At 42.9% G+C, this 15,411-nt stretch overlaps 1 protein-coding gene across 1 annotated transcript in view; it reads left to right on the forward strand.

The window, feature by feature from the left end:
• The window catches only part of ADARB2 (adenosine deaminase RNA specific B2 (inactive)), a 324,958-nt gene that overhangs the window by 280,303 nt on the left and 29,244 nt on the right, over positions 1-15,411 (forward strand). The window contains exon 6 of the mRNA XM_013952567.2: positions 5,877-6,028. Within this exon, the coding sequence (XP_013808021.2) occupies positions 5,877-6,028 (152 nt within the window). The remainder of the gene's footprint in view (positions 1-5,876; positions 6,029-15,411) is intronic.

Below are 15,411 nucleotides of genomic sequence, written 5' to 3' on the forward strand. Positions count from 1 at the left end.
GCCCCCTATTACCTACAGGGAGGTCATCGAGAAGATGGAGCCAGGCTCTGCACAGCAGTGCAGAGTGGGAGGATGAGAGACAACAAACACAAGTTGAAAAAGGAGAGGTTCAGTCTGGATATAAAGTCTTTTTTCCCATGAGGACAATCAGGCAGTGGAGGAGGCTGCCCAGAGAAGCTGCGCAGTTTCCAGCCCTGGAGGTTTTCGCAACCCAACTGGACAAAGCCCTGAGCAACCTTGTCTTATCTCATAGCTCACCCTGCTCTGAGCAGGAGGTTGGGCTAGAGACTTCCTAAGGTCCCTTCCAGCCTGAATTATCCTCTTCTCCTGGCCAAGTAAAAGTGAAGTCGAGGTGGCATTTGTTCCATTATATGGAAGGAACCAAGGAAGGAAGGAAGGAAAGAAAGAAAATAAATAAAAAGCCCTTATCTATAGGCCATTCTTCTGCCCTTCATTTTTGCTTGCGTTTTCGTGGGGCTTTATCTAAAGGCCAGTAACCTCAAGGCAAAAACTCCTTTTTGACTTCAGCAGGTTTTGCATCAGGTCACAGACACAAGGATTTCTGAGCAGGATGTGTGTTCCAGTGATCACCTATGATATTTTTGGCACTGAATCAGGAGTAAAAAGAATAATGGTTATTTTCACTTCAGGCCAGGCATGAAGACAAAAGGGTGTACTGAGTAGATGAGCTTGGCTAACAAAGGGGGACAAGAGCCTTAAAGGGTTTAATCAAAAACAATAGTCTTTCTATTTCAATCTGTATTGCTTTCAAGTTTACATTAAATTACTGTGTTTTCAGCAGTTAGCGACCCTAGTACTTGCTTTGTGCTGTAGTCTCTTGGGATAGAACTGCTACCACTGTATCTTAAACTACTGTATTGATCCACCTCCCTAACATGTTCAGTCATATTATTGTGTTATTTGGATCAATGTTAACAGTCTTTTGTTAAGAGAATCCTCAGTGCAGCACAAACTCTGTTCACAATAACTTCAAATCTCTCTCTGTTCAGCCAAGAACAGCCATCACATCTTCCCTGACCTGCACACATGACAAAAATTTTAACCAAAATTGTCAAGGCTAAGCACCTTTGATAGACAGAACTGCAAATATTTTCAAACCAGAAAAGGATGTTCTGCTTTCTTGAAGTCTGGGTGGAAGCAAAACAGTGAGTTATAACCTATTCTTCATTGCCAGTACTCATTCAGGAGCATATTCATATAGCAAGAAAATGGGGGTGTTCAAAATGAAGTGCAAAGCACATTTTCTGCATATTAAAGCACATTTTTCTCTAGAAAAAGAGAGACAACGCCAACTGACAAAGAAACCACTTAATGCTATAGCTAAAAGGAAAGTTTGCAGGACAGGTGTGTTAAACAGCTAAACTCACTGGCCATCAACTCCTCAGGCTTGGGGGAATGACAAAGATGGCATCTGTTTTGCCATGCATTTGCATTAATCTAGCTCAAATTAAAGTCCTCTCATGGGCCAGAAACCTGTTGTACAAAGTGGTGCATGAACTGAGACCAAAAAGACAACTCCCTAACTCCAAAAAAGAGTTAAAACATAGTTCTTGCCTCAAAGAGCTCAAATTCTCCATCCTTCCCCATGGAACAGGCAAGTTAGTTCTGCAGAGACTATTCCCTATTTCTCACACATCTTCCTCCCATCCAGCCTACCTACACAAACTGATCTCTGCAGCTGGATTTCAAACCTTAGCAATTTTCAATATAAGATTTTTTTCAATATGTTGTTTTCCTTGTAAAGGGACGCCTTCTCCAGAATTTGTAAATACTGTCATTGACTTCAGTGAAAGGAAAGCATATACTTATCTGAATGTAGCATGAGGGCTTTCAAAGAGCAGGGACAGGGAGGCAGGAGAAAGCCAGGATGTAGCATGAATGGTGGGGGAAGATGAATACGTTGAGTGGAATTTGCCTCTTGACACTTCACTTGACAAGTCTAAAAATTAGTCAGCCAAGTGTGAACTAGATCCCCCAGGGCTCATCTGTGCAGAGAAATGGGCATCTCTGGAGTGTGATTCAACAGACCTATGTTAGATAGCTATTGTAAAGATGCATTGCCCTATACTGGGGCCATTTTTTTTCCACTGGTATAGAGACCAGCACAGGGTGACTGCTTCAAATATTTGAACTGTAAAAGGCTCAGGGCAGATAATCTCATCCACGAGTCAAAGTTACAGCAATATTTAAATTACATTTTTTTCCTCCTTTCATATTTCCAGACATTTGAGGTGTAGTTTTCCTGACGTTTCTTGGGAGAGAGAGTTCCAGAATGGGAACTCTATCCTCTCTAAGAAGTAGGAGTGACAAATACTTCAAAAGGAAACTTTCTTTCAACAATTCATTGTCTTGAGCTTGAGTTAAATAAAAGCTAAAAAACACAGCTAAAGCCTGACAGCTTCTAACCAGTTTGATTAAAACCCTTACCCCTCCCAGATTTCATTTTTATGACAACCTTAATCCTCTAGTTCTCAAGACTTTCACCAAAAAGATAAAAAGCAAGACCCGAATTTTCTGATGTACAAAAGAAGGAAGAGAAAGACCTTCTGAAAAGTTTTTTTATAAACCTCAGTCAAAAGGTACACAAAAATTATAATCTGATTCCTCTTGCAATGATGGCAGTAAAATTTGCATTTACATCAGTGGGATTACTTATATTACTTATACTGACTGGTCTATAGGGAAGAAACAAAGACCCAATTTTTTTTTTTTAAGAAAACTAAAACTAATAGCCTAATGTTAAAATAAATCAGCAGCATAGTTTTCTCACTGCTGTAGTAACCCTGTAGGTTCCAGAGGGATGAATTTTACCAGAAACTAAGTTCTTCCAGGGAGTCAGATGCAAACCACTGTCAATTTTGTATGTAAAAAAGCACTGGATACTCTTCACTCACTCCAGTCGAATTTTCTCCAATTAAGCCAGCTTCTTATTGTACATCTACTAATTCTTGCTTCTGTCCCAGTAGTTTCTTAATGGACTCAGCTGCTTCCCTTTTAAGCTTGCTGTTAGGGTTTCTCTAGGATGCCATGCTGTACAGCAGACATGTATGTAGTACTAGAAACTTCCTATACTGACATTTACAGGCTAAAAATAGCTCCTGTACTTCACTTTTAGAGAGTAAGGCCTTATTTCAGCAAAACACTTCACATATATTAAACCATAAGTACATGCTTAAATCCTCTAAAAGTCAGCTCAAAGTGTATGCGTGTGTTATGATAAATAATGATGATCTTTTAGGCACAAGATTAAAAGGCACCTTCTTAAATATTTTTCTTGAATCAGTCTCATATCCTGACTCTTCTGCTGAAATTCTAACTTCTAATCTGCATTTTCCTCTCTCATTCATGCTGAACCTACAATCATTTGTCAAATATTACATGAGAGAGGATAGAAAGTGCATAAAAGGCAAAAATTTGGGGACAAATTCTGCCTCTCTTAGACACCGTCAGCATGTTGAACTGACACACTAATGCCACCTGCGGAATGCATGACATTTGTGGGCTCACTATGCGCTTCTCTCCTCATTGCTTTGTGCAGTCGGGTATGGCAGCACAAAGCGGCGTTGAAACGGCTACTGCTACTCCAAACTCATTTCCCCCGTCACAGCTCAAAATGTTTATCCAAGAGGGAAGGCAGGAGGAAGGTATGAGCGCTGGGGCAGATGTGCCTTTGCAGAAGTGCACCTCATGCTCCACCTGACCCATTCTTACGAGGTTCCCGTGTCACCCTTGGGTCTGGAGTTCCCCAAGCCTCCCACACGCAAGACCCCCTTCAAACCCTCCAATGACACTGTTGCATCCAAAACTCATTTATAGCAACAACTTCAGAGTTTCATTATTAAATCCATTCAGCCACTGTGCAGGCACAAATCTCACATCCAAAAATCCCCAGAAAGCCATCCCAAAGGCAGGTCAGGAGCATATGGGATAAAGACAAGCTCAGCCTCCTGGAAGAAGAGCCAAGCTGCCTTGTCCTGCAGCCCTGCCATCTATTTTGAGAGCAGCTGTCCATCACCCAAGCCGTCAGCCACATTGGCCACAGAGCCTTCCCGTACTTAGGGAGTGGGAAGAGAGCAAGGTTAATCCGTGAAAAACTATAACTAGTCGAAAGAGGGTGGGTGCTGATTACTGTGAACTCCTGTAATTCAGCCCACTGAATGACTGCTCCAAGCCTACCTAGCAACTGTTTCTAAGTAGTGCAAGTGGCCCCCCACCCCGCTTTAATAAGGTTTAACAGAGTAATAGCAGGCGTTAGGACTGCACAGCTTTGTAGTCTCCCGGTTGATTTTGCAGTGAATTATTTAATAGCAACTGCAATTGCTCTAAAGTCCGAGCAGCAGGACTTACAGGTATTTTATTATTTCAGAGGCTTGTATCAGGGCGATAATATAATTAGTGCAGTTGGGAAATTCCATCACAGCCAGGAGAAAAATGAAGGAGCTGCATGTGGCAGCCCATGCTCGGGAAGCCGGTATGGCTCACCGTTCCTGACAGGCGAGGTAATGTGCCTGTAAATTCCACCTGACAGCGAACGCATCCCAGCATCAAAAAATGACAAAACACCCAAACCATGGAAGAGTGACAGCCAAACAGCTTCAATAGCACAGAGGCTGCACCAGGGAAAAACAGGCAGAGGCAGCTTGGATTAAATCCAAGGAGTTGCTCGGAGTCTGAGTAGAAAGCCTCCCTGTTTGCACTAACAGGAGGCAGAGAAACCAGCAGAAATTGCTTCGGTAAATAGGCTGTCCTGCAGTGGGTAAAATTCTGGCTTATTAAGAGCCTCCTTGGAAAATCATTACCTGCAGATGCCATTCTGATCAGAGGTATTCCTATAAAAAGATCCTTGACTTTTTGACAGAAAGACCAGGGCATTAGTGCGAATGGATTTTCAATATTATAATTTCACTAATCACATTTTCACCCTCAAAATTATAACCATGACCATCACCCAAGTATATGTATTAGAGACAGCTGTCTGTCAGAGAAATCACCCATGTCTCCACAAACGTAAATCATCTGAGAAACTGCACCACAGCATAGCTGTAATGCCAGCTCTTGCTGTAAACTGCAGGACGGGGAGGGATTTGGCCTCCCGGGCAGCTGTTGCTAATGGAATATGTGCGCTGTGTCCCCATCTAGCTGCTGAACCACTTCAGGGATAAAAGCTTCATCTTAATAGGTATCTTCTTCAACTCAGCTGAGAAAAGCCTGTGCAAGTTTTGTCCTCACTTTTCAGGATGGGTTCTGGCTTCCAGAAATGCTGAGTGACCCAGAAGACACTGCTGGCTGTTGGCTGGAGCTCCCATAGGTGGCTCTGGTTGAATGGGAAGAAAAGCAATGCTCATTTCTGTCTGAGTCTGCTGGGGACAAGGGGAAGGTTGACAAGGGTAATAAAATAACACATATAAACACATATAAACACACATCTCAGTTACAGTGATGTTAGTGGGATTTAAGCATCTGCCTGGGCACTTTGATAAGCAGAGCTGATTTTTTCCCAGGAGAGCCTAAAAGAACTTTTCCTTTCTTCATGCACCAGAACCACTTCAAAATCAATATGTTTATGCATCTGTACATGTGAAGAAGAAGAGTTATCCTTCAAATATCTACACATTTTATTGTTAGAATATATTCCAGGTAAGCCAGCCAAAAGCACATTGACAGATCTGACCTCCTTCAAACATTTCTTTACTTGGAGAAGCTTATTATTTTTCTCTTGTTGTCAGTAGGCAAAATATATGATGCCAGGTGCTAATAAAAACAAACAAACACAGGGAGAAAAACACAGAGAGAGAGCAGAAATGTTTCTGATTTGGCATGTAACAAATGACCTGGAACCTCTTTTGTGATCATAGCAAACGGCGAGAAGACTGGGAGCGATCAATCTTCGTGCGATTAAAAGAGGGAGGCTACAGGCTGCGTGAGAACATCCTGTTCCATCTGTATGTGAGCACTTCACCCTGCGGAGATGCACGCCTCAACTCCCCCTATGAAATCACAACTGACTGTAAGGAAAAGTTTTGCCCTCTTCTTTTTCCCCTTTGTGTGCAAGTGTTTATTTTATTTTATTTTTTTTTAAGATCAATCCTTCTTTCTTTGTTCCTTTGCCTGGAGAAAATGTGTTTCACATGAGAGCAGAGACACTATGGGCCACGCAGCATGTGTGTCTGTGTGACTGGCTCTCTGTCCAGCATATTGGGAGGGAAAGTGTGTGGAGGACAATAGGAGCTGGGCAAGGCAAAATGAGACTTCTCTGCTTGCCTGAGGCTCCAGTGGCTTTGCTAGGAAATACATCCCCAACAGCCTGCGTTTCCCTCTAGGAAATACATCCCCAACAGCCTGCGTTTCCCACTAGGAAATACATCCCCAACAGCCTGCGTTTCCCTCTAGGAAATACATCCCCAACAGCCTGCATTTCCCACTAGGAAATACATCCCCAACAGCCTGCGTTTCCCACTAGGAAGTACATCCCCAACAGCCTGCGTTTCCCACTAGGAAATACATCCCCAACAGCCTGCGTTTCCCACTAGGAAATACAACCCCACAGTGAGTGAACGCCTTGAACGTAAGGCCCTGGGAAAGGTCCGTGTGACCAGATAGATCCTTGCAGCCATGGCCAGGGGTTGGACTAGGGGATCAAGACTCCAGTTGGGGTTACATGGACTTTTCTCAAGGTTTAGACTGTACGAACAGATTGAAGGGCTGCATTTACACCAAACCTGAGCTGTCCAGGCCACAGTGGCTGGAGTGTGAGGTAGTACAAAGACGTGGCATCTATAGCATTGGTCAAAGTTCAGGCTCTCTCCAAATACCACCCGCCCTTGCAATGGACAACATCAGGGCACTCCTGGAAAGGATCCTTCTCAGGGCATCCTGCCTGTCTCCGATAAATCACATGGTCATTACATGGCAGATGGACCAGATGGAGTTAGGCAGTCCAGCCCTGGCGTCCCCAGGCCCCTACCATGGCATTTAAACATGCACATTGTTTTCCAGGGAATTGTCTTCCAGAGGTGATCTTGCAAGTGAGGTGAACATATTAGGCCTTCTGCCAGTGTGAATGCAGCTGATAGACCTGCAGAGCTGGCCTCACAGCAATCAACATGAAATACCACCATTTTGCTCCAGCCTCGCACTGCCTGACCTCAGGAGACACCCTGTCTCCACCACATGCCTCAGTGCTTTCACCACATCACCCCCAAATGTGTGTGTCCCTGGCATTTGCCCCACCATCTCAGAGGCAGGTCCCCAGGGAATGCTCCCATGGGGAGACAGGGGACTCCAGGGGTCTGTGGCTTGGTATCATGTGTGTCTGTCACTCCATGACCCAATGTGTGTTGCACAAGGTGCACTCTTAGCTGTGTAGTGCTATTCATACATGGATTTTACAGTGTGGCAATACATGTTGTACTAGTTGCTAAATGTGCATATAATGAGAAATAGTTCTAGCCCTGAATACCTTGAATGTGAAGCAGGTAAGACAGGAGAACGGATGGAGAAGGAAGCATGTACACTGGAATGTAAAATTAATCATCCAAGGTCACACAACGACCTAACTTCCTCACAGGGAAATTCATCAGACAGTGGTTTCCCTCCTCATTCTTATTTGTTCTTTTTTAATGGTTAAGTACTATTCTCCCCAAAATGGAATCTTCTTGTCATGTGTGAAACAGCAGTTTGCTGGGGTGCGAAAAGGAAATACACCTATTCAGAAAGGAAATACACTTCCTTACTTGACATGATTTCTATATTTTGTCAGCAGGGTGTATAAAATAAAGAAAAGAAAGCAAGCATCTAAATTGAAAACAGAAAATAGACAATCCCTGATGAGGTAACAAAAATGAGGAAAATTATCATCTTAAAAAATAAAATTAAAAATAAAAATGCATGTGCCTATGAATATCAAAAATAAATGGTGATTCTGGCCTCATTTTTTTGTGCTTGTTAAGAGATATATAAAAAGACCTTAGTTTTGGTCAAAATGTTTTCTTGGGGCGTGCCTTATCTGATATCAGAAGTGGAAGTGCCAAAATCTGTAATTATTTTTAAAATGTAGTCCATTCTCGAGAATAATCAAAGAGTATCCAGGACTGAAATTCTGCTCTTTCATGCATGAGCAAGCAGATGCTTTGGGCAGCCAACTGCCAGCACTGCCTGTTGATACGCGCTGAACTCAGGCCTGGAAATGAGCTACTCGTGGCTCATAGATGGTTTCAATAAACATATATATCTGCCAGCTGATGAGGATATGCTCCTTTAGATGACTATACATACAGAAAGCTGTGTTTTTAAAATATATTATCATGTTATATCTAGCACTCATAGGGTAACTTGTAGGGATGTCAAAAATACTTTTCATGTGGGTGAGACTATTACACCAATTATTGTCCCAATGCAGAAGCTGAGACACAAAGAATTGTGTGGCTTACACAAAGTTATAAAGTGACTCAGTAGCAGACCTTGCAGGGGCACTATATCTGGTAATTATTTCACTGTTTTAAGCAAATCCCTCCACCTCTATCCCATACTCTAAAAAGAATTTAGCTCCGTAAAAAAAAGCCATGTCACCAAAAGTTGTCCTTCAGTGAGATAAGCATTTACTTTCAGCTCACATTATCCCAGAGACATCTGGGAAGATAAGTATTTTATAGTGCTTATCATTCTTTTTTTTTTTTTTTTTTTGTAACTAAAGCAGTAACCTTTCTTTCATCCAGTAATGACAAGAAACTCTAGATGAATGCTGTTTCTTTTCTTAAGCAACAAAGCTTCTCCTAGAGCTAGCACAAGCCATCAAACGCTACTGATTATTCTCTAAAGATGCATTAACATTTAAAAACGGTGTCTCACCATGTGGTTTCTGGTTTTGCAAAGGAATATGATAAGCCTTTATTAATATAGGGAGTGAGTAAAATCCACTTCTCAAATCTCCTTCCAAAAATTTATTATCCACCGCGTCTTCCCAGCACCCTCAGGGAGGCCTCACATTTCCTTTTTATGAGCTTTGTTCTAGTAAGGGAGGAGATAAGTTAGCATGCACTCGAAACCAAGTTTATTTCTTGCTGGAGAGCTGAGTACCAAACTGGTGGCAGGTGTAAAAGCCTGACCTTATCATGGTTCCGGTGGATGGCTGCAATGCAGAGAGGATCTAGAGGAGGAGAGGTCAAGGGAGTTGGCACACATGCAAGTTTCACACAGGAAAGTGAGAAATTAGGGACAAAAATAGCAAATTTTGCATTGTTTTGCAGTGAAGCCCCTCTTGGACCAGAGGTGAGCTGACTTGTTTGTTGATGTATCCTGAGTCAGCTCAACATGACAAAATCCAGCTGGAATAGGGCTAGCATGAGCACTGACTGGAGTTTTCTTACTTTTTGGTGCCTGTAGGCACCAAAGGCTAAAAGGGATTAATAAGAGATTCAAGGGAGGAAGTTTAAGCTTAGAGGGAGGCTGGTACAAGTCCAAGAGATTAGGCGACAGAAGAGGCGACAGAGGGAGAGGAGAGCAGGAAGGGTAAGTGGCATCGCGGAAAAGGGAAACTGGGAAATATGAGTGGGGTTTCACCCTCTCCCTCTCTCCAGCCCACTTTCCTTCCCAAGACTGTCTTCCTTTCTTCATTTTTCAAGGTCACCCACAAAGGTTCTTGCACAGCAAAAATGTAGAGAGGCAACACATTCCCGGCTGTCCTCGCCACTCTCTAATGCACCTTCACACACTCAACTTTTGCCTCCACTTCAATTCAGTGCTGCAGCTTAGGGACCCTGGGACTGCACCTCCTTTTCCAATACCTTTTCCCTTCATGTACATCCAGGCAAGGTGCTCCTAGGTCTCCGACTTCCTCTGAGGGCAGTATCACAGCACAAAGTTTTCTGGAGGTTTCCTGGAGGTTTCAAGGGAGCTAAAGTTTTCCCTTTGCACACACATTCCAACTCACAAGGTGGAGCTGCAGCCATGAGGGTCCATGGTCACGTTCCCCTCTGCCCCATTTCCACTGCAAATGGGCCTGTCCCTACAATATTTGCTGCATATTTATTTTACATCTTCTCCTGAATCTAGGGCAAACCACAGAATAATCAAGCCCTTGATTTGCTGAAGTGCCTTCCTAGCTAATTTAGGGCTTCTTGACTCACTGGCTTTTTTTTTTTTTTTTAAGAGCCTCTTGAAAAGCAAAATGAATTGCTTAAAAAATTGAGCTAGTAAATCCTCCACTTCCCCACTCCTCCTTCCCTGGCAGAATTTTACCTCACTGTCCATCTTCCTGCTAGAGATGAGCTCTGCTTTTTTCACTACGTGTATTGCCAAAGAGACAAACAGAATCTGCCCCAGGGCTTGTCTCCATTCATGTCCCCTGGGCTGCTTTTCTATCTCTTGCTAACATGCTGTATTGCCTTGTACCATTGACTCCTTGATAGCCCAGCTCCTGTTTTATCCCACACTCCCTTTAGGTCTGAAACACACCATTGCATCTGCTCCACATGAGGTCTTCCTCCTGCTTGTCTATTAACCTACAGCTGTGCTGAATCTCTCATGCACACACATTCAATACAGCTCTCATCTAAACAGGATACATATGCAACCACGTGAGCTGGATCATTGCATTATTAGGTGATGTGCTGGGGAGAGGATGTGCGCAGGATTTTTCAGTAAAGTCAGGGAGCTGAAGAGTTCCCTGAGAGACAAACCTGCTCTATCTACTTCCAGGTGCTTTCAGTGTGCAAACCTGTGCTTTCACTGCTCGCAGCTCCAGCTGCTGAATTCAGCATCCCATTCTTAGTGCAATGTTCTGTGTTAACCCTGGGTGCCAGGGCTTCCTTGAAGGGTTGCCCTGCTCACACTAGACTCAGCACTCCGTATTCAAGTGGTGGTGACCCAGATTGCATCAGTGTGTGATCCTCAAATCAGAGTCCCTGGAAGTCCTATCCCAGGGCAGAGTAGCCGGAAATGGCCAGATTCAAACAGAAACCATCTAAGGAGATTGACCATCTCCCAAAGATGGACACAAATGGTTCCCTGAGACTGTCCTTCCCCACAGCCTCAGAGTTCTGCATTCTGGGTCTTGCAGGCAGCTTTCAGGATGCCAATACCATCAGGATGCCTGTGGCACCAACTGAGCACAAAGCACACCCAAAATGCATTGAATTTAACAAATGTTATCAGAGGTGCAAGGGCAAGAATTCTCTGCCTTCCATCTGCCAATTCCATGTTTTATTTAAATGGAGAAAACAAGCAGCTTTCACTCTGCCTGAAGACTTGGTTTCTGCTAGCAGATGTTCAGCTCTTGTGAGCAGAGAATAAAGGGGAAAAAAGCATTTCAAGAAGAACCATCTAAATAACTCACTGGCCTGAAAACAGATCAGGTATCAGTAACTGCAAGAAACTGCAGGTCCTAATGGATTGAAATACTGTCCCTGTTAGAGCAATCAAGGATAGCCATAGGTCATCATTTTAGGTTGGACACTATTAATTGTTTCAGCTGTACAAATGTTCATAGGTGTAGCAATCATCTTGTTGCTATGTTGTGACTGCTGGCCTGGAAATCTGTAGCTATTCAACACACGGAACAGCTTCCTCCTGGTTTGTAAAGTCAAATTTATGCTGATGAATGACCCATATGCAGAAACAGGATGAAGGTGCATTATTTTTCTGTTTTTCTTCTGACTGACCAGAGCAATACCTTGGGGGAACCTCAGAACAGAATTATGATAGAGAAACATGCCCCAACGTAACTAGGAAGGAAAAAAAAGTTGCACTGTGGGCTGTAATGTTGAACACTGCCTCAAGAGAAATAATCTCAGCACTGGGTGAATTATTGTGGTCAGTCCACACTGCTTTGTCATGTAAAGGATGCTGCAGAAATTGCGGACACAGCATGAGGTTGTTAGATTACTTCAGTGGCTTGGGAACTTGTTTATTAAAGAAGGTGAAGGGAAATGGTCCATCCACTTCATTAAGGTTAAACTGGGATGGATCCAGAACAACTGGGCTTGGGACCTAAGCACAGGACCCCTTGTCAGCCTCTTTGGAGATCAAATCCTACTGAAGCCATGGCTCCTTCCTGCATGTACCACTGACATAGCCTCAATTTACCAAAGTAAATATAGAGGAAATACAAAGAATTGCTACAGTTAACTAGAAGCTGTTCTGTCAAGGGACTTACGTCCCCATTCAGGTCTGGTAGCACTCATCAATTTTATATATAATCACCCCGTTCTTCTAACTCAATCATCCCAGGCTGCTGAAAGGCTGTTTTAGAGTGTGGCTGCTTTCACTCAAGTTAAGTAGGTAGGGAAAACATGGCCACAGTACTGTCATCTCTGGTTAGCGCTCTCCATCACTTACATGTTATTCTTGGCTGTGAGCGGAGGTGATGTTTGTTCCTGGTTCAGAGCATCTGAAATGGGCAAAGACGACTGTAGAGCACAGTCCATAATGTAAAGGTTCTCCATTCCCACCGAGCACTGCAGGTCTGAGCAACGATTCAGCTCAAGGCTTCTCAGATGTGCAGGTGATACTGCATGTAGCATGTAGGGCATCTAAGAGGGATCAGTGGGACCTTGGGACAGGAGGGCCATGGTGAGAATCAGAAAGTTTGCAGGGTGGGAGGTTGTTCAGAGACATTCAGTTTGATGAGGGAATGGGAAGAGACAACAGCGTAAGGCCTGTGTGGGGTGGAGGGACTCTGGAAAGCTTCAAGACAAGTGGGGCTCCTCTCCCTCCTCCAGCACACTCTGCCCACCCCCACCCAGGACCTGCAGGTCCTGTTTGACCCATCTCCAGCTTGGCGAGAAGCTTTCCTACCCCAGCGTCTCCTACTCGGTCTCTAATCCTTCAGGGCTGTAGGAGAGGGAAAGAAACAAGCAGGGAGAAAGGAAAAGGCTCAAGTCACAGGGGATGGGTTGAAGCACTTTGCTCTGAACCCAGGAGTACCCCTTGTGCCACCTGAAGGCAGAAGCTGCAGAAGCAGTAACTGTTGCAGCTCCTTGCAGCCTGACCCATTGCTCAGTTGGAAAAGCAGTGCTAGAGGGTCTGCAATACATAGCAGGGATTAGCTGTTCCAGGTGTTCTCACTGCTGGAAATTACATTGCTTTTGGTAATCCAAAGAAAACATCTGTTGCACTAAACAGCCTTCTAATCTTTAAACCTAACAGAGAAACCAGTGATCTCCAGGCTTAGAAAGAGTAAGAACAGAGTGTAGTCATGCTGTGAAAGCGCTGTTGGTTTTATTGGTGGTATTACCATGCTGTATCCCAGAATGGACCTCTGAAGGAGGAGGTGTTCTGGTTTTGCTACACTGGAAGTCCTTCAGCTTTCAGTGCTAAAAAGCCAACTTGTGAAATGTTGCTATTGCTTCTTTTTTTGATTAGACCAATCTCTGTCAGGTTGGATAGTTGGGTTTTTAGTGGAGTTTTGCTAGAGTTGACTAGGGAATAACCACTTCACTTCATGAACAACTTTCAGATCTCAAAGCACTGGTTGGCTGGAATAAAATCAACACCTGCTGAGCAAATTTTTGAAAGAAAATAATTGTGTGAAAATGGGATCACATCCCTTATTTTTCATATTTGTGGTTAGACACATACTAACCTGGGGTGGACAAAAGTCTACTTCATTTCCTTTAGTGTCTAGGTCAGGGTGGGCTTTTTCATTCCAGGCCACTTTGACTCACTTGGGAGATACAGGGTCAAGTTTCTCAGCTGAGCTAGACAGTCTCTTTTTTTGCAATCTGTGTTATAAAAACTTTCTCAGAACTGAGACATCCTGAGCAAACTCTTTGGCTTTGACAATGCATTGACAATGTTCCAGTTCCCTCTCCTTCTGATATTCTTGGCTGCTTTTGCTTATTTGGGTTTTTGTTGTTTAGGGTTTGTTATTTCTTAAGTAGAAAATAAGACTTTTTAGAAGTATGTGTTTGTGCAGTGTGTGTCTATGTGGGAAAAGAGAAAGAATATGCTGGAAACTATGAAGAGCTTAAAAACAGCACTTGGCCACAGCTTTGAAAAGGTTTCATGTAAAGCAAAATGTGTTTGTCAGGATTCGGGAAAACAGGTTTCCACAGCTATAATCAGATCCTAATTTTAACAGAAAGCTTGAATCACCAAAGGGAATTGCACTATATTTATTGATTCTGCTTTGTTACTAGGTTTTGCTGTTTTGTAAAACATTGCATTTGGACTCAATGTTCAGACGTGATAAAAAGGCTGAGGAGCTCTCAGAACAGTAGTAGAAATTTTTACCCAGAGAAGCTGTTTGTCCCAGAGTTTGTCCACCCCAAAGAATAGTTATTTTTGAGCTTCTTTGAAGTCTTCTGCAGCATGGACAAAGAGATCATATGTTCCAGGGCACCATTGTCTCAGCTTCCATGGCATCTGATGGCCCATTAGAGTCAGAAGACTGAGATATGCATTTAATTATGGAACATATTTTGGGTGGAAAGATCAAACAGTAATTGGGAAAAATCCCAGTGGCAAAAACTGCCCTCACTTGGGTCCAATTTGGTCTAATTTACACAGCACCGCCACTGAGTGGGAGTCACAGGTAAAGCTCATGAGCTGAGTTTTATAAAGCTTGTCAGACACCTAAAGGCCCAGATGAGATCTCTTTGGGACTTTTGAAAATACTTAGAGTTTCTTAGACCCTTAAGAAAGAGAAATCTGGAGAAATCTGCTTAAGAGTGACAACATAATTTAAGCCTAACCATGGCTTTACTGCTACTTCTCTAGCTAGCCTTGAACAACTCACTTTACTCTGGTTATTTCTAATTCCACACATGTAAAATGGCAATAAAAGTTATCCAGCTGTCACAACTTTGAGGAAGGGTAACTAATGCTCCGAGTAGAATACTAAAATGAAAAGCATTGTGTATTTTAAGCACTATTATATCATTCTTCATAATAATCTAGTAATTGCAAATCATATATTTTTAAGGTAAACAGGGACCATTTCCTGATGATCTAAATTGAATTTCTCCACCCAGAGAGACTTTACCCAGTAATTTCTGCCTATAGCTTCAGAAACTGAAGTCGAACTAGGATGTGCTTCATGAAATAGCAGGGACCATGGCCTCTGTAGGCTCATACCAATCATAGAGGGCTGAAATGGTGTTAATTCAAAAATATTTTTGACAGATTTTTGTTGTTTCTATTTCACAGGGTTCATCTTCAGTTTTCATATTTTGCTGACATCTTTCGCAGCATTCTTCTCATAATCACTCCTGAAGATCTCAATTTCCAAACAAAAAAAAAATCCCAAACCCGCGTGAATAACAATATGTTTCTTTGATAAAAGAAAGAGGGTTATGATGAATAACACATTCCCTTTATGTTTGTGTAAACTTTTTGATTAAAGCATGTCAGGGGAGAGAATTGTCACCAAATGGGCAATTCCAGAAATGCTGA

The sequence above is a fragment of the Apteryx mantelli genome, chromosome 2 (genome assembly GCF_036417845.1).
Source record: "Apteryx mantelli isolate bAptMan1 chromosome 2, bAptMan1.hap1, whole genome shotgun sequence".
In the NCBI taxonomy this organism is placed as follows: domain Eukaryota; kingdom Metazoa; phylum Chordata; class Aves; order Apterygiformes; family Apterygidae; genus Apteryx; species Apteryx mantelli.